Consider the following 18,698-nt stretch of genomic DNA (forward strand, 5'->3'; position numbering starts at 1 on the left):
GCACTGCCATCCATCCATCCAGTGCAGAGTGTGGAAGAGAGGTGTTTCCTCTAGGAAACCCCAGCAAAGCCTAGCAGGACTTCCACTTTCACTGCATATGGGAGTGTATGCTGAGGGTCTCCCTAGTAAGAGATCCTACTAAGAAAAACACCCTGCTAACCAGTAGAGTCAGTGTTACCATTTACTCCCTCATAGGGCTTTATTATTCCACAAAGCTTATTTTCACCTTATATCTGAATTGTAAAAAGACATTTTAACCCCAGAAAGTCTATTATAATGTTCACCAAATTTACTACATCTAAAATATTTTGTATATAAACCTACCATTTGTAACAACAGATGAAAGTGAACTTATTTACCCCTTTCTTTCTTATGTTTTATTTTCTTCCAATGTTAGAACAAGAAAGAGCACTGGATGAAGAGGCCAGAGTTCTGTATTTCAGTCTGAACTCTGCCAATAATGCTGGAAACCTCTGAAGGTGAATCAGCCCTTCTAAGGTTCAGATTCCTGGCCTCTCAAAAGGCACAGAAACTTTCTGAGCCACATGCCCCACAAGACTGTTGTGAGCTTCAGACAGGAACGGTGTCTGTGAAAACAGTCTAAAACCCATCGTGAGCCAGAGCAAAGAAAGGGAGCCTCAGATTTTCCACAGATATTCCACATCAAACATCACGTCGTTTCAGTGTACTTAATTTCCTTTGAAATTGTCCATAGCTTTGGCCCTAAATAGTTCACATTCTTAGAATTAATTTAATAATAATCTGATAGCTGCTTGTGCTTCCTGCAATATTTATAGCCAACTATGAAGACAATAACCTTCTCACCTAAGAACTAAAGACTATGATGGTTATTATTCCATATTTAAATCCACTTAAGTCGTGTAGTATCAGACCATCACTGAAACCATTTCAGATCTAAGACATTTGCCAATGTGTCCTCATGTACTGTCTGCTCCTGTTGGATCATTCTTTGAGTCCACCAACACTGACTAAGCAAACACTCCACAGAGAGCTAGCCACAGAGACCATGCAGCTGCTGGGAACTAAGAATTGAGTGAGAAGGGGGATAATGAGGAGCATACCTTATGGATAGTAAATTTTTGGAGCATTTTGAGAGAAATCTTTTTTTTCGCAAACCTTCTTTTCAGATTTCCATACTTTATCATTAAAAATGACAACGATTGCCAAAATGTGTCCTTGGCAGTAGAGATCATATTTGGTCTAGTAAAAATCTTAGCAGCTTTGCCTTTTAACCAACAGCTCATCTAAAATCTTTTATCAGATTCAGAATGTGAGAGAAATTACAGTGAAATCTGGAGAGCTGGAGACCAAAATCAGCTGATAGAAAATTAAGTTTTGCTGCAAGCAGCCTCCTGTGCAAAAACATCTGCTCGGAGCAATGTCTGTGGTGCTGAATGCAAAAGCACCAGGTACAAGGAGCAATGATTAAACTAGATCAAATCCAGGAGTGTGTCCTGGGACTAGAGAGAGGGGTTTTCCAAAAATCTTGAGTTTTGTTTTCATCTATAATTGTGCGAAGAAATAGAAATTCCATTACGTGAAATCTGGGCACCTTTTTGGCTGCATAAGAACCATGTGTACAATTACTATGAGCTGTTATACCTAGTCAATTCTAGATCACAGGGAAAGAAGCATAGATACCTTGTAATGATCTCCTAATGAAGCAGCATTTCTGCACTTCATTGATAAGGACAATTTAAATATTTGTAACTGGGGGTGCCTGGGTGACTCAGTCAGTTAAGTGTCTGACTTACGCTCAGTCATGATCTCATGGCTCGTGAGTTTGAGTCCCATATCGGGCTCTGTGCTGACAGCTCGGAGCCTGGAGTCTGCTTCAGATTCTGTATCTCCCTCTCTCTCTGTGCCTCCCCGACTCACACTCTGTCTCTGTCTCAAAAATAAATAAAATTTTTTTAAAAATTAAAAAAAATAATTATTTATAACTGATTATTTGAGTTTCATTTATCCATTAAACAAATATCTGTAATACTGAAGAGTATGCTCCTGTTTGGGTTTATATCTTGAGGAAAATTTGAATTGTCTTAATATTTGCTAACCATGTCTAGAATTCAAGCACCATATTTTCAAATTAAGCTTGCTTTTGCTTGAGATCTTTCCTTTAAAAATATATAGACTTAGCTGAATAATCTATATTTTATTGTATCTTAAGCAAATACAGAAGGAAGCTTTTAGGAAAAAGTTAGCATGCACTGTTTTCTTTTTCCCAATAGCTTTAGAGGAAAACAGTGTGATCAGTCAAAAGCAAATGACTGAAAGGATAGACAGGTTGTAATACTGTAGGTCCAGGAATTGGGGGGTAAAGCACACTGTCTTCTTCAAGGACTGCAGAGAAGAGATTAGCTCCCTGTATTTCCAGCAGCATGGTGGATTCAATCCTCTGAATGAAACACCCTGATAAACACCACTACAATTCCTGAATAAAATATTTTAAGCACTTCTTTAACTTGACAAAAGGGTCAGGAATCTTCAGAAGAAGAAAAAAAATGGGGAACAAAATGAATACCAAAGTCAGCTAACTGAAACCACATAAGCACTAGAACACATGTGTGAGCTCCATTTTCACTTTGATAGAGAAAAAAAAAATCTTGCTGCAACTCAAAATCCAAAGGCAATAAAACTGGGAGAAAACATTTGCGACAGTATCACAGATAAAGGGCTCCTAACTCTAACTTTAAAGAACTTCTAAAATTTGGGAGGAAAAATGGGCAAAAACACAGACAATTCACAAAAAGAGATACAAAAGTGGCTCCAAAACATATGAAAAGGTGTTGTCCTTACTCATGATAGGAAGAATAGACGTTAAAACCACACTGAAATGCCATTTCTTACCCAATAGATTAGCCAAATTTGAAAACGTGGCAATGTGCTCTGCTGGCAAGGCTATGGTTAGTTGATGGTTTCATACATTGCTGGTGAAGCTTCAAAAGGGAAAGAACCCTGTGTGAAGAGGAGTTTGGCAACATGTAACAGAACCACGTATGTTCCTTCAACCCAAAATCTCCCTAGAAATGCTAGAAATTTACCTAGAGTATCCTCTAGGATACACTCTCTAGGTTGCATGCTCCAACAAGGTGCATGTGACCCTTCGGGTCTTAGGGTAATTCTATTTTTAATTTTTTGAGGAACCTCTACAATGTTTTCCTGAGTGGCTGCACCAGTTTGCACTCCTACCAGCAGTGGAAAAGGGTTCTCTTTTCTCCACATCCTCGCCAACATCTGTTGTTGCCTGCGTTGTTAATTTTAGCCATACTGACAGGTGTGAGGTGGAATCTCTTTGTGGTTTCGATTAGTATTTCCCTGATGATGAGTCATGTTGAGCATCTTTTCTCATGTCTGTTAGCCATCTGGACGTCTTCTTTGGAAAAGTGTCTGTTCATGTCTTCTGCCCATTTCTTCACTGGATTATTTGTGTTTTGGGTGTTGAGTTTGATAAGTTCTTTATACATTTTGGATACTAACCCTTTATCTAATATGCCATTTGCAAATATCTTCTTCCATTCTGATAGCTGCCTTTTAGTTTTTGTTGATTATTTCCTTAGCTGTGCAGAAGCTTTTTACCTTGGTGAGGTCCCAGTAGTTCGTTTTTGCTTTTGTTTCCCTTGTCTCCCGAGACAAGGTCAAAGAGGTTGCTGCCTATTTTCTCCTATAGGATTTTGATGATTTCCTGTCTCACATTTAAGTCTTTCATCCATTTTGAATTTATTTTTGTGTATGATGAAAGAAAGTGACCCAGTTTTATTCTTTTGCATGTTGCTGTCCAGTTTTCCCAACACCATTTGCTGAAGAGACTGTCTTTTTTTCCACTGGATATTCTTTCCTGCTTTTTTGAAGATCAGTTGGTCATACATTTGTGAGTCCATTTCTGGGCTCTCTATTCTGTTCCATTGATCTATATGTCTGTTTTTATGCCAATACCATACTGTCTTGATGCAGCTTGAAATCTGGAATTGTGATGCCTCCAGATTTGGTTTTCTTTTTCAGGATTTCTTTGGGTATTTGAGGTATTTTCTGGTTCCATACAAATTTTAGAATTGTGTGGTCCAGTTCTGTGAAGAATGCTGGTGTTATTTCGATAGGGATTGCATTAAATGTGAGATTGCATTGGGTACTACAGACATTTTAACAATATTTGTTCTTCCAATCCATGAGCATGGAATGTTTTTCCATTTCTTTGTGTCTTCTTCAATTTCTTTCATAAACTTTCTATAGTTGTCAGAACTTTTACCTCTTTGGTTAGGTTTGTTCCCAGGTACTTTGTGATTTTCGGTACAGATGTAAATGGGATCTGTTCCTTGATTTCTCTTTCTGCTGCTGCATTATTGGTGTATAGAAATACAACCAATTTCTATATACTGATTTTATACCCTGCGACTGCAAATTCATGCATCAGTTCTAACCGTTTTTTGGTGGAGTCTTTCGGTTTTTACACATAGAGTATCATGTCATTTGCGAAGAGTGAAAGTTTGGCTTCTTCCTTGCCAATTTGTATGTCTTTTATTTCTTTTTGTTGTCTGATTGCTGAGGCCAGGACTCCCAGTACTATGTTGAACAACAGTGGTGAGAGTGGACCTCCCTGTCATGTTCCTGACCTTAGGGGGAAAGCTCTCAGTTTTTCCCCATTAAGGATAATAGCTGTGGGTCTCTTGTATATGGCCTTTATGATGTTGAGGTGTGTTCACTCTAACCCTACTTTCTTTTTTTTTAATTAATTTATTTAAATTCAGGATTTCTATGTTAACTAACATACAGTGTAGTATTGGTTTCAGGATTCATCACTCAAATATAATACCCAGTGCTCATCCCAATAAGTGCCCTCCTTAATGCCCATCACCCATTTGGCCCATCCTCCTGCCCACCTCCCCTCCAGCAACCCTCAGTTTGTTCTCTGTATTTAAGAGTCCCTTATGGTTCATCTCCCTGTTTTTATCTTATCTTTCCTTCCCTTCACCTGTGTTTATCTGTTTTGTTTCTTAAATTCCACATATGATCCCTACTTTCTTGAGGGTTTTTATCAATTAAGGATGCTGTATTTCATCAAATTCTTTTTCTGCATCTATTGAGAGGATCTTATGGTTCTTATCCTTTCTTTTATTAATGTATTGTTTCATGTTGATTTATTTGTGAATTAAGGCAAACAACAGAAACAAGAAACAAAACAATAGGGCTTCTAAGAATCTTAAGGGCCTTGTCCCATTGACTGCAGTCCCTCAGGGAGGTTAGGTAGAGGAGGGCGTATCTAGAGATTTGTGAGTGAGACTTTGGTCTAATAGAGAGGCTTATAAATTGATACAAAAGCTCACATTTTTAAAGGAAGCATATCAACTTAGACAAAAAAGAGTGATACTCAATGGGGTGCCTGGGTGGCTCAGTCGGTTGAGAGTCCAACTTCAGCTCAGGACATGGTCTCAGGGTTTGTGGTTTTGAGCCCTATACCGGGCTTGCTGCTGACAGCGCAGAGCCCACTTTGGATCCTCTCTCTGTCCTTCCCCCACTTGCTCTCTCTCACCCTCTCTCTCTCAAAAAATAAATAACAATATTAAAACAAAACAAAAGAAATGATACTCAAGGAATTGTACCTGAGGGATGGTACCCCACAGAGGACCTTCACCTGCACCTGGACCTGATCTAGATGCTGACTTCAAGCTGATTTTTAAAGGGATGAGAATGGATGGTCTTAGGGATAAGGGATGGATGTACTTCGCACATGTAAGGGGTGGCAACTCTTATGGCCAGAGGGCAGACTGGGACAGGCAGAGTCTTTTCCAAATATGGAAGCAACAATACTGTCATTCCATTTGCCCTCCTCAGAATGTGACTTTGACTCTTCTCTCATCAATAGAGGAGGTCTGTAAGAGGGTTTCCAGATGTAATAAGTGAGAAAATACAGGAAACCCAAAAAATTTTTTAGTATACGTATGACCTGAAAGTTGCATGGGACACACAATACTAAAAAATATTGTTATCTGAAATTCAAATATAACTAAGCATTTTTGTATTTTATCTGGCAACCCTAGAATTTCTCCCTCTTAAGTCTGGGCAGGCTTGTGATCACGGTTGAGATGATGCTATGTGAGTTCCTGGGCTAGGTCATAAAAGGTGGTACAGCTGCCTGGTTCTTTCTCCTAGGTTGTTTGCTGGTTGGAACACAGTCACTACGCTGTGAGTCACTAGCCTGTGGTGCACATGGACAGGAATGGGGCTGCTGGCCAATAGCTCTGGCTAAGCTACCAGACAGCAGCTGGTACCAGCTTGCTAGCCATGTGTGAGAGTGATCTTAAAAGTGAATCTTGGGGTGCCCGGCTGGCTGGGTCAGTGGAGCGTGTGACTCTTGATTTCAGGGTTGTGAGTTCAAGCTCTGTGTGGTGTAGAGATTGCTTAAAAAAAAAAAAAATCTTTTAAAAAAAGAGTCAATCTTTATTCCAGACCATCGCTGAGCCAGCCTAGCTCTGCCACTAAGTTTTAGGGCTGTTTGTTTTTTGTTTTGTTTTGCTTTTAGGTTTCATTTATTTATTTTGAGAGAGAAATAGAGAGCATAAGTAGAGGAGGGAGGACAGAGAGAGAGGGAGAGAGAGAAAATCCCAAGTGGTTTCCGTGAGCAGTGAGTATGCAGAGCCTGATTCGGCGATCGAACTCATGAAGCCATGAAATCATGATCTGAGCTGAAATCAAGAGCCAGTTGCTTGATGGACTGAGCCACCCAGGCACCCCAAGTTTTAGGGTTGTTTGTTATGTAACAATAAGGTAACTAGAAAAACAGGTCACATGTTATATCAATCAGGGTTCTCCAGAAAAATGAAACCCAACAGTGTAAATATATACACACAACATATAAAGACAGAGAGAGAGAGAGAGACAGAGAGAGAGAGAGAGAGAGAGACAAAGAGACCAAGAAGGATTAAGAATTCAAGGAATTGGCTTAAATGATTATAGAGGCTTGGCAAGTACTAAATTTGCAGGGTAGTCCAGAGGCTGGAGACCCAAAGAAGAGTTGCAGCTGCCATCCAAAGGCAATCTTGTGGTAGAATTCTCTCTTGCTTGGGGGTAGGAGGAAGCCAGTCTTTATTCTATTAAGGCCTTCATCTGATTAGATGAGGCCCACCTACATTATGGAGGGTAACCCAAGTCCACCAATTTAAATGTTAATCTCATCCAAATAACATCTTCATAGAAATTATCCAGAATAATGTTTGACCAAATATTTTGGCACCATGGCCCAGCCGAGTTGACATATAAAATTAACCATCACACACATTAAAGGCTTGTAGCTCATGATTTGTCTAAACCAGCATTTCTCTTCTGGGCCCTAGAGAGGTCTTGACACTTTTGTATATATGACTTTATAGGAAATGACAGAAGTACACGTTCTCTGCTGCCAAAATTTACCATGATTGGCATTGAAATTGTAACTCTGGGGTGTAACATTCATTAGATGACAGAACAGGTTTGAAAAAATCCTTTTAACACCATATAGAAAATGACCCACGTGGCAGGATCTTTATCAGAACCCCATAAACTGTGAGAGGAGGGCAAGTTATAGCCTTGATAAAAGGCATATGTGTTTCCAGGCTTTGACACTAATGACTGGAGTCCAGAGATGAAAATGGATGGGAGGGTTAATTAGTACTTCCACCTCCCTCAGTACTTCCACTTACCCCTGACCTGTGGGAATGGGGAGGTGAGAACATGCAGCACTGCTCCAGCAGTGTTTCTGCAACTTACCCAACAAGGGGTGGACATGACAAGAGCATCTCTGCCCATCTCGCAAGAGTCACATGGTGGGTGGAAGAGTGTATTGCTGCTTCAAGGAGGCCTTTCTATTGGTCTCTTACCTCTCCACTTTCGTACCTTATTCTGGCCACATTCCTTATCTTGCTTAGCCAAATCAACTTCCTCTTTGACAGAAAAAAAAGGGGGGGGGGACTCTTTGTGCTGTATACCAGAAAATATTTAAAAGCCTAAACCCAAGGTCACAAAACTTTTGCTTTCACTCAGCACAAGACTTATGGACAAGGACACTGCCTTCCTTCAGAGGGATTGTGAATGCCCTAGAACATCAAGTAAGAGGTATTTCCACACAGTGTGATCTGATAGAGTCCAATCAAAAGCTCTGGAAAGAGGGGCACCTGGGTGGCTCAGTCGGTTAAGTGTCTGACTTCGGCTCAGGTCAAGATCTCAAGGTCCGTGAGTTTGAGCCCCATGTCGGGCTCTGTGCTGTCAGTTCAGAGCCTGGAGCCTGCATCGGATTCTATGTCTCCCTCTCTCTTTGCCCCTCCCCGACTCGTGCTCTGTCTCTCTCTGTCTCTCAAAAAATGAATAAACGTTAAAAAATTTGTTTCTTAAAAGCTCTGGAAAGAAAGTCACAACTACCTCTGGGGCCACTGGTAGCATGTTGACTAATGCAAGGGAAAATCTCTTTAAGAAGTTGGCTCCAAGAGCAAGTGTCATGTCTCCTCAACTCAAGGGATACTCAAAAGGAGACTAGACATCCTGTGAGTACCAACTTAACTCCTTTATGGCTCATGGATAGTGAATACCTTGGCTGTTTGCTCAACTGAACATTGAATGTTCTCCAGATGCCATCTTTCTTCTTCTCCCATTGTCCATTCCATTTTCCCCAAGCTCTTCCCTAATTAATCGTATCTTCTCCCTTTCTCTCTCAACCCTCCTAGCTTAAGAAATGTCTCCAAGTTTTCTCTTATCATATAGGCTTCCAGTCTACAGTCCAGGTCCTAGAGGGGAATTCCTCCCCTTTCACTGAGACTTAAGAGTTTTGAAACACAAAAGCAAGGATTGCCTTCTTTCTGCTTTCTGCCATGCTTTCCTACCCTACTGTAGGGAATGTGGAATGTCCACTTGACTGGGTGGGAGAAGGGCCAGAAGAATACCAGGAACAAAACTGGATTCATTATTATTTCAATAGCATGATACCACAGCATGCTGGTTTTGAAAGCAGGCCATAAGTATGAGACACCAATGACTCAGTCAAGGCGAGTGGCAACTCAGCACATTCCATTGGCAGCTACACCTGGGCCCAGTGTTTCTCCTTCAAAATGCTGTTTATTCATTCATTCATTCATTCACCCACTCAATGATGTTAACATTTTCAAATTTATTTTGTTAGCTATTTTTTCTGAGAAAAGGGAGTGTGATGCATAAAATATCTAATAAAATAAGTAAAGAAAAATCACTTTGGAAATAAACCTAATTTTCAGAGTCAACATAGGTCAGAAATGATATTGAATGAGTGAGCATCCAAGTTCAAATTATCATGTTGAACTGAGCAAATACTTGTGAAGAACAAAGGAAAATATCAGAACTGACTGAGGAGCACCAGGCCTTTCAGTGCAGTCAGTGCTGATAGAAACAAACATCATCCATATGCAGGTAGGATTACATATGGAAAATCCATAAGCCTCTGAACTGAGCACCTACTGTAGTTAAGGTATTTTCCCATTAAAGCTTTAGTTACAAGTATAGTGAGACATCAAGGGAAGATTACAGTGAAAATAAAAGCTACTTACCTTCAGGAGAAACTTCTTGATCGATGGAGTTAGGGAGTGGGAAGGACTTGTCTTTTGGAATCTCATTCACAGGAACTTGAACAAACAGATGAAGAAGTTACTAAAATTGCCATTCTCCCAACATTTACTATTTGTGCTATGGCTCATGAATGCCCTTGCAAATTAGATTTTTTTTTAGGGGTGCCTAGGTGGCTTAGTCAAGTTAAGCATTCAACTCTTGGTTTCAGCTCAGGTCATGATCTCATGATTCATGGGTTTGAGCCCCATGTTGGTGGCAGTGCAAAGCCTGCTTGGGATTCTCTCTCTCTCTTTCTCTCTGCCCCTCCCCTGCTCATTCTCTCTGCTCCCCACCCCCACCCCCGCCTCTGAAAATAAAATAAACTTAACTTTTTTTTTTTTACTTTTTAAAAAACACCTGTGGCTTTCTTCTCCATAAAAACACACAAACACACAATTTTTAAATTTTATTTTCTTTCACTAAAAATTGGTTTGTTCAGTGACCTGATATTAATATTGCATAGTGGGAAGAACATTGAATTGGCTCTGTCACTAACACAGGCAAGTTCATGTAACCTCTATTGATCTCAGTTCCTCATCTGTAAAATGAGAAGGTTGGACTAAACGACCTCCATATGCCCTTCTATTATGATGTGTCCCTAACTGAAGGGAAGTTCAGTATTCCTTAATGGAGGGTCTTGCATTAGAAGCAGTACTCTTGGTGAAAGGCGTGGCTGGCCCCTTGATTCACTTTCCTCACTCTTTCCTCCTGAGTTCTCCCTTAATTCTTGTGGACCCTGGATGATTCTTACAGCTACCATCATACTGACTTCAGAAGGACTCTACATGGATACAGGCCCTTGCCTTGGCACCTCTGAATACTACTTAGATAGGGAAGAAACATTTAAAGTGGAAATACACAGAAAGAGCAGCATGCATCTAGAGTGAATCAACTTACAAGCTATGGCTTACTCACTTTTACTCTGTGATGCACAAGGGTCCCACTCAGTCTGGGTCCCCATATGCCTTCTCACCTAAAAGTATCCTTATGGAAACATAAACTCCTCATAGCTCAGGCTCAGAGAGGATGAGAAAGGCCCAGTTATTTATCAACTGAGTTCCCCCTTACAATTGTTCTGGTTTTATCTGAAGACTTTGCCTGGTCTCTAGATGATAGACACCAAGATGACCTTCTGGGAAGTCTCCACTCTTACCAGTACCACCAATTCAAGGATCATGCCCTGACAGAACTCAGCATGATAGTCTTGTTATTTTAGAACACAACATGGGGCGACTGAGTGGCTCAGTTGGTTGGGCGTCCGACTTCAGCTCAGGTCATGATCTCATGGTTTACAGGTTCGAGCCCTGGGTAGGGCTCTGTGCTGACAGCTCAGAGCCGGGAGCCTGCTTCAGATTCTGTGTCTCCCTCTCTCTCTGCCTCTCCCCCCTCGTGCTCTGCCTCTCTCTCCTTCAAAAATAAATGAACATAAAAAAAAAAAAAGAACACAATACAGTAACCCCAGCTCTCCTCCTGTGAAATAACAGAGTAGGGGAGATATATGTGATAAAACACCAATGTTATAACTTTGCTAGTTCTCATTTTGCAGATGCATTAGTCAAGAGTTGGTGAATGTAAGAGAAAACCCAACTAAAGACTGCATTCCACAAGCATATTTCAAAAGCACGAAGTAGATAAATAAACTTTCATCTCTCAGGTAAAAGAAGTTCAGAGGTACATAGTCCAAGGCTGTTAAGACAGCCTTACAGTGCCAGTCTCAGATTTTTCCATCTTTCTGCCCCACCATCTCTAATACATAGTATTCATTCTCATGAGAGCCTTATGGTCCAAGATAGGTGCTGGAGCTCCAGCCAATACACCCATATTGCAAGCAGTATGGAAATATAAAAGGTCAGTGCCAGATAACTGTCTGCCTTTTGAGATTTCTTAGAAGTTTCACCCACCATATATTTGTAGTTTATTGGCCAGAGATTGGTCACTTGGCCACAATACATTTGGAAACTCGGCACCTGACACCCCAAATAAAATTAGAAATCCTTTATGAGGGAAGGAGAGAAGAATAGATATTGGATTGACAGTAAATCAGCCATCTCTGCTTCAGTTGGTGTGTAACAAAGTATAGTGGGAAATCTGGAGGATGCTCCAGGCAGGTAGAAAAGGCTTCCCTGAAAAGGTTTAGCATTTGAACTAAAACAAAAGAATTCATTAGCCTCCCCAGTTGGTGAAGGCCATCTAAGACTAAACAAATAGATGTGTAAATACAAAGGGATCAAAATACAGCTTGTAGAAAAGCTCTAGATTTTTAAAACTCCTACAGCAAGGGAGAAAAGACCAGAATGGAAGATTAGAGCCAGAAAATGAAGACCTTGTAAGCTGAATAGAGGACTGTGGGTTTCATCCTGTAGGTAAGAGAGAGCCAATAGGCAATTTTAAGCATGGGAGTGACATAGTCTGATTTGCACAACTGTAAGATTATTCAGCGCTTACACTAGGATATGTCCACAGGTGAGTGGTACAGGGGAATTCTCTCTTATAAATGGCTCACCTCAATAGAGAGTCACTAACAGATGCGATAAGGACATCTTTGGTAATGGGGGGGGGGGGGTGAGAAAGGAGGAGCAAGGCAAACAACTGGGCTAAAAACACTTTCCAAAATTTCCTTGCAAAGACAACACACACACACACACACACACACATACACACACTGACACACTGCACACGAAACCCAGTATAAACACACTCCAAATCTGCGGAAGTTGTCAGGGAATCTTGGGACTCAGATAAACATAAAGGAGGGAAAAAAATAAGAGATGGATAAAAAAGTCACAGATCTAATTCTGATCTATTCTTTTGTTCTGTCATTTACAGATCAGTCCCCCCACCACCACTTAAATTCTCTCTCACTCTTAACATAATGGAGAGCCAATTTTTTAATCAAAAGCCATTTTTAGGATCAAAGAGAAACATATTTCTAGGCGGATAGTATGTTAGTTATATCTTGTAATATCATATGGTGAGGGGTATTCAACTAAAATTAGAGATGATATTTACTGAAATTCTCAAAAAATCAAATGCCTCCAAATCCAGGGGAGGCAAATTGAATCTTTTTTCTTTCAGGATATTTTTCTCAAGTACTAGCGGAAGTGCTAATGAGAGACAGGCCTCCTTGCCATCCAGTGACAAATGTAATAGGTTACATGAAACCACAGAAAATGAGTCTATTTAAAAATGTCAGATACAACACTAAAGGAAAACTCGGTCTTGTATTTTTTCCTCTTGATCATGGTCTAATAGAGACAATTCAGAAATGATTTCTTCTGAACTTGGTGATATTCATGATTGAAATAGTGTTGCTAATGATAACAATGTGTAGAATTATTACATGGAAAGTACTAATAATGCAAATCATATGGTCTGTAGATGCAGTTGCCCGCGGATTATTTTTTTCCTAGGCATATTTGATTACTCAGAGATTAGCATACTAAAACTCAGATTTGTACTAACATATCGAGAATTGGGGTTTATAAGAACAAAATTAGACATTTAAAAATCGCTTCTTAGCCTTTTAGCTAAGATCAAGTGTAAAATTAGATATTTAACCAAATTTTCTTATGCCAGCTTTGCCATGTACAATAATGACAATACAGAGAAGGAGGTATTGAACCAAAATTAATATTTTCAAATATTTTTTTGATCTTATGTTTTTGCTTAGATCTACTACAACAGTGTTCTGTAACCCATAATATTAAAATAATTGTAAAATTATAAGTACTTGCTAAATAAAAGTCCAGCTCTTAATCTGTGGTTTCAAAATAAGATGCATATTTTAGAGTCTTTAAATATTACCTGACTTCTTGACTATGGCCTCAAGAAAAAATTAGAATATTTTCTTTTTCCTATTTAGAGGAATTTTTTTAAACTATCTTCGTATATCATGCTGATAGTTACAGGAGACACTTTTATTCTGGAAGAGACAACATTTATAAAAATATGTTACTAAGATTATGGGTCATTTCCACTGGTTTTAAGGAATAATGAAGTCAGAATTTTTAAATTGCAAACAAGTAGAGCCAGTGTTTTCTTTTCTTTCTTTCTTTCTTTCTTTCTTTCTTTCTTTCTTTCTTTCTTTCTTTCTTTTTTCATATATTAGCTTTCTAGAACCATGTCCCAAAGGTGATGGGTATAGAGCAAGGAATTTTCTCAAAGAAAAAAAGTTGTAACAGAGGAACTTTTCTGACCCAAGACTTAGCATCAGACAAATCATGGCTATGACTACAGATGTGTCATAAAAGCAAAGACACAACTATAAATGTTTGTAATAATTTAATTAGCAAGAATTGCATCTGAAGTCCCATAAAATTTACTTATACCTTATTTTTCAAAAGATGTTCCTACATTATATCTAGGTATACATGATATATAGTATATAGTATATAAAGGTACATATGAAGGAATATAGAATATACACCTATATGCGTTTGTATATATATTCAGTACATGCTATAGCAGATGGTTTTGCTAGCTTATTCTACAATAACAAATAACCCAAAAATCTCCACAGTTTACAACAACAAAGATTTATTTCTTGCTCCCATTACATGTCTTTAACTGATTGGTTGCACCTCTATTCTGTATCTTCTTCATTCTGGGACCCTACTCAAATGAACAGTCCCAATATGGGACATACTGATCTTGGGGTAGAGAGGAAAGACAAATGGGAGAATCCTTCAATGAACCATCTGTTAACATTTCATTGTCCAAAACAAGCCATATAGCCAAGCTTGATACCAATGGGTCACCAAAACCAAGTCTTTCGGTGGAAGGGCAGGAAATTATTGGGAATAACTTTGTTGCTTAAATGACTTCCTGAAAACATATTTATCCAAACAATAGATCACTCAACTATCTCCTTCACAGGACAACAGATCTCTCAACTGGGCACATCTCCTTGTTTATCAAATGACTTTACTCATCAGAATCATGGGATACAAGCAAAGTAAAGCTCAGGGGAAAATTCATAGCTAAAAAAATTTATATTTACAAATAAGACTCAAGTTAGGAAAAAGAATGCCAAGGAAAGCAGAAGGGAAAAATCATAAATAACGCATATGCAATAATGAATTTAAAAGGAGAAACATATAAATCCAAGAAATGTTTTTTCCAAAAATCTTAAACCTACATTAACATAAATCTTTAGGTCATCTGATCAAGTGAGGAAATGGGCAATACCATGAAAGCACAAAATTTGGAAATGATAAGGGAATAACCACAAATAGAGGAAACTGCAAGATTCATAAGCGAATATTTTGCTCAACTCTTAGTAAATTAACTTGAGAAACTGAATTAAAAGGGTGGTTTTAGGAAAATATAAATTGCTGTTAGTTCCAATACTACTCAAATTATTCCAGAGCATAGGGAAAAAAAAAAAAAGGAAAGAAAATGTCTAAATACTTCTTATGAAGCTAGTGTAATTCTGGAAACAAAAACCCTAAAAGAAAGCCACATATTAATCCCACTTATGAATATCAATATAAAATCCTACATAAAATATTAACCAATAGAATATAGTAGTGTATTAACATAACATTTTATGATTGTTTATGTTTTTGAGAATACTCCCAAAATAGTGCCCTCCATTTTCATCAGGGTTCTAAAAAAAAAAAATCTAAAGACTAGGAATAGAACACATGGAGACCAAAACATCATCTGGATTTCCAATAAAGGCTATATTAGGGTCCACAGGTGACATGTTAGTCCAAAGGGGCTGCACAGTGAACCCCAGAATTAGACTTACTCAAATAGCATTCAGTTAGGGTGGAGACTTGCCCAGGTTATATCATGGAGAAGCAAAGACCTCCTACATGCTGTGGGAAGCTAGCTCGGAGAAGAAAACAAAAATGAGCTAAGCATGCCCGGTTTATTCTTCCAAAACTTATATATGATGCAAGTCACTCCACTTTCCTGGGGCAGAGATAAGAAGGGATTGAGAGAGGCCAGGAATATTACATTCATTTAGATCCTTCACCTTGGAGAGAAACATTGGAAGTGGAGAATACATTTTAGCTTTTTGAAAAAAAAAAAAAATTCATTTGGTTTGACCATGAGTCTATGGTCTACATCCCTCAAGAAAGAGACCCATAAGGAGAGTCCTGCTCTTACCCTCAGGAGGCTATTCCACCTAGAATTGGGTGATCTGGGGCTTCGATGGACAAGATAGATTTCTCCCCCAGAAGGCTATGAACTGGCCCAGAAGAGTAGATTATATGATAAATCCAAAGCCATGCTATCCTCAAGGCTGAAATTTTATTCTCCATTCTTTTTTCTATCTTAATTTTTGTTCCTGCTGTGCTAAAACAGAGGTTGTGCAATCAGTTTAAATGACAATCTTAAGGTACTCCAATGGTAAAACACAAATCCTTTTGTTGTCTTAGAAGCCCCCAACTGGAACCTTGAGGATGCAGTCAGCTAAATCCATTTTAGAGAAATTCAAGAAATTGAATAAGAACTGGGTAATAAAAAGATATTACTGAGTTATTGTTAATTTTATGAGGGATGATAACAGTGCTGCTGTTTCTGTTATTAAAAGTCCTTATCTGTTAGAGACTCACACTAAAATATTTAAGGTTAAAGTAGTATCATTTTAAGAATTTTCTTTTAAATGTTTCAGCAAAAAAAGCAAACAGACAAAAGACAGTCAAGTGAACATACTGTAGATGTAGTAAGTGCTAGACTGTTAGAGATGTTCAAGGTATCTCAAAATCCCAGGAGCCTAATTCTGCTGCCTAGGAAAATTAGGGCAGTGTTACTTGAGTATTGGAAAATGCATACAGACTTTTCTGGTCTATTTGGGGGTAGGGTTACCAAGGAAGGCAACTGCATTCTAAACACAGGACATAGGATATGTAAGGGCACACAGGTTTGGATGTTGAAATACACATGGAAGAGCTCAGGGCAATTCATTAGTAAAAAATGTGCACAACCCTAGTGAAAACATATAAGGTAAAAAGTGTTATTTGTTTTGATTGTGCAGAGTTATGACTAGAATCAACCTTTTTCCACTGGATCATGCCATTTCAGACCAGTTAATTTTGTTAAATTATCTCCTCATCTAGAATGCCATTTTCTTTTTCCTTTATGAAAATACCAGCTATCTTTCAAGACAGGACTCAAGAATTCCCTTCAGTCAAAAGCTCTCCTTACCCAACATATAGTTAACTGAATTCCTCCTCTTCTGACTTAAGAGCATGCTATTCACTGTGGCACTGGATGATGAGCTCGTCTACAATATCAGGACAGTTTTATGTGGGATAATCTCATCTCCTGGGCTAGAAAAAGTTAACTCAAACCAAGTCTAGAACAATACTTAAGATCTTATAGGACTTATCTGTGGGGCATTTCCCCAGACACAGGGAGAGGGCCAGATGTGAGCAGTCAAAAGTTCACACATCTACTCAACTCCCACAGATGCTCTTTGGGGTTGATATTTCAGTTTTACTACTCAGGGGCAAGAATCACCCCCAAAATGAAAATGAATGTGGTTCTATGACCTCCTTAAATGTTACAAAAATGGGTAATGCCAGAACTAAAAGCTGAGATCCTTTAGTAATATTGGAATGTTAACATTTCTTTTAAAAATTTTTGTTTAACTTTGTTAATTTCAGTTAAGAATTCTAAAGAAGGGGCGCCTGGGTGGCGCAGTCGGTTAAGCGTCTGACTTCAGCCAGGTCACGATCTCGCGGTCCGTGAGTTCGAGCCCCGCGTCGGGCTCTGGGCTGATGGCTCAGAGCCTGGAGCCTGTTTCCGATTCTGTGTCTCCCTCTCTCTCTGCCCCTCCCCCGTTCATGCTCTGTCTCTCTCTGTCCCAAAAATAAATAAACGTTGAAAAAAAAATTAAAAAAAAAAAAAAGAATTCTAAAGAAAAGCACGAATGAAAATGGAATCTAAGAATGGATTTGAACTCTATGGTAACAATGTGAGTACATTTTATTTTTTTTAGGAACTAGGCTATGAAAAGACAGGCAAGCACGACTCTTTTAAAGGTATCTAAATCCAAGAAGGCAAAAGTTTAACAGAGAAACCATAATGCAGGGCAGGAGAAGAGTAGACATTTTAGTTCCTCTGTTATGGGGTACCCAGGATCACAGAGGGCGGTATCTCTGATGGATAATTTAGAGAGCTGAATTGTAGGCTTGGGTCTCATTAAAGCTATTAAATATGTTAGCTTGGTTGGTTTAGGCTGAGAATAAGATGGCTTTGCAATTTTTAAGATCACAACATAATGCATTTTTAAACTATAAATAAAAAAAAAAACTAACACATATGGCTAAACCCAAAGAAAGCTCAATATTAGAGAAAAACATAAATTAGCTGAGTCGGTTGGCTTTCTCTCTGTCAAGACTAAATACTTGTCAAAAGTCACATCAAGCAGGAATATTCAGCCAACAACAGGAGAAAGGTACACTGAGGGGAAATAATTGGTGGAAGAGAAGGCATAGTGTTTTGGCAATAGCTACTATTCTGAAGCTTGAAATCTACTTGTTTAATATTGTTCATTTGTTTACAAAACAGAAATGATCTAAGCCTTTATTTAGTTGGTATATTCCTTTCCTATTGCTGCTTCCACAAATTACCACAAATCTGTGGCTTAAAACAACACAAATTTACTCTCTTATACAGTTCTGGAGATCAGAACTTCAAATTCAACTTCACTGGGCTAAAATTAAGGTGGTGACAGGCTTTTGTTCTTTCGGGAAGATGTAGGAGAGAATCCATTTCCTCGCTTTGTCCAGAAATTGGCTACCTACATTCCTTGGTTTGTGGCCCCTTCCTGCATCTTCAAGCCAGCAGCATAGCACCTTGTTGTTTCTTTGATAGAACTGTTGCTTCCACCATCACATTCTCCTTTCTGATTCTGCCCCCTCCACTTTCCTCTCCTATGGCCCCTTGGTATTACATTAGGTCCACCTGGATGATCCAGGATAATCTCCCCATCTCAAGATCCTTAACACATCTTAATCACATCTGCAAAGTCCTTTTTGTCATGTAAGGTAACATATTCACAGGTTCCAGAGATTAGGACATGGACATCTTTGGAGGACCATTTTTCAGTCCACGACTGT

The 18,698-nt window shown here is 38.9% G+C and overlaps 1 protein-coding gene across 13 annotated transcripts in view; it reads right to left on the reverse strand.

The window, feature by feature from the left end:
- LOC123384594 overlaps nt 1-18,698 on the reverse strand; it is a 152,457-nt gene that overhangs the window by 125,408 nt on the left and 8,351 nt on the right. For 12 of the 13 annotated variants that reach the window (XM_045054895.1, XM_045054893.1, XM_045054894.1 and 9 more), the window contains exon 2: nt 9,564-9,638. Coding sequence is in view for 1 of the 13 variants with exons in the window: in XM_045054897.1 (XP_044910832.1) it covers nt 9,564-9,638 (75 nt within the window). In the remaining 12 variants the exon portion in view is untranslated. Of the gene's footprint in view, nt 1-9,563; nt 9,639-13,425; nt 17,301-18,698 lie in introns of those variants that run through there. The other variant, XR_006595923.1, reaches the window with a different exon arrangement.

The sequence above is a fragment of the Felis catus genome, chromosome A3 (genome assembly GCF_018350175.1).
Source record: "Felis catus isolate Fca126 chromosome A3, F.catus_Fca126_mat1.0, whole genome shotgun sequence".
NCBI classification, from domain to species: domain Eukaryota; kingdom Metazoa; phylum Chordata; class Mammalia; order Carnivora; family Felidae; genus Felis; species Felis catus.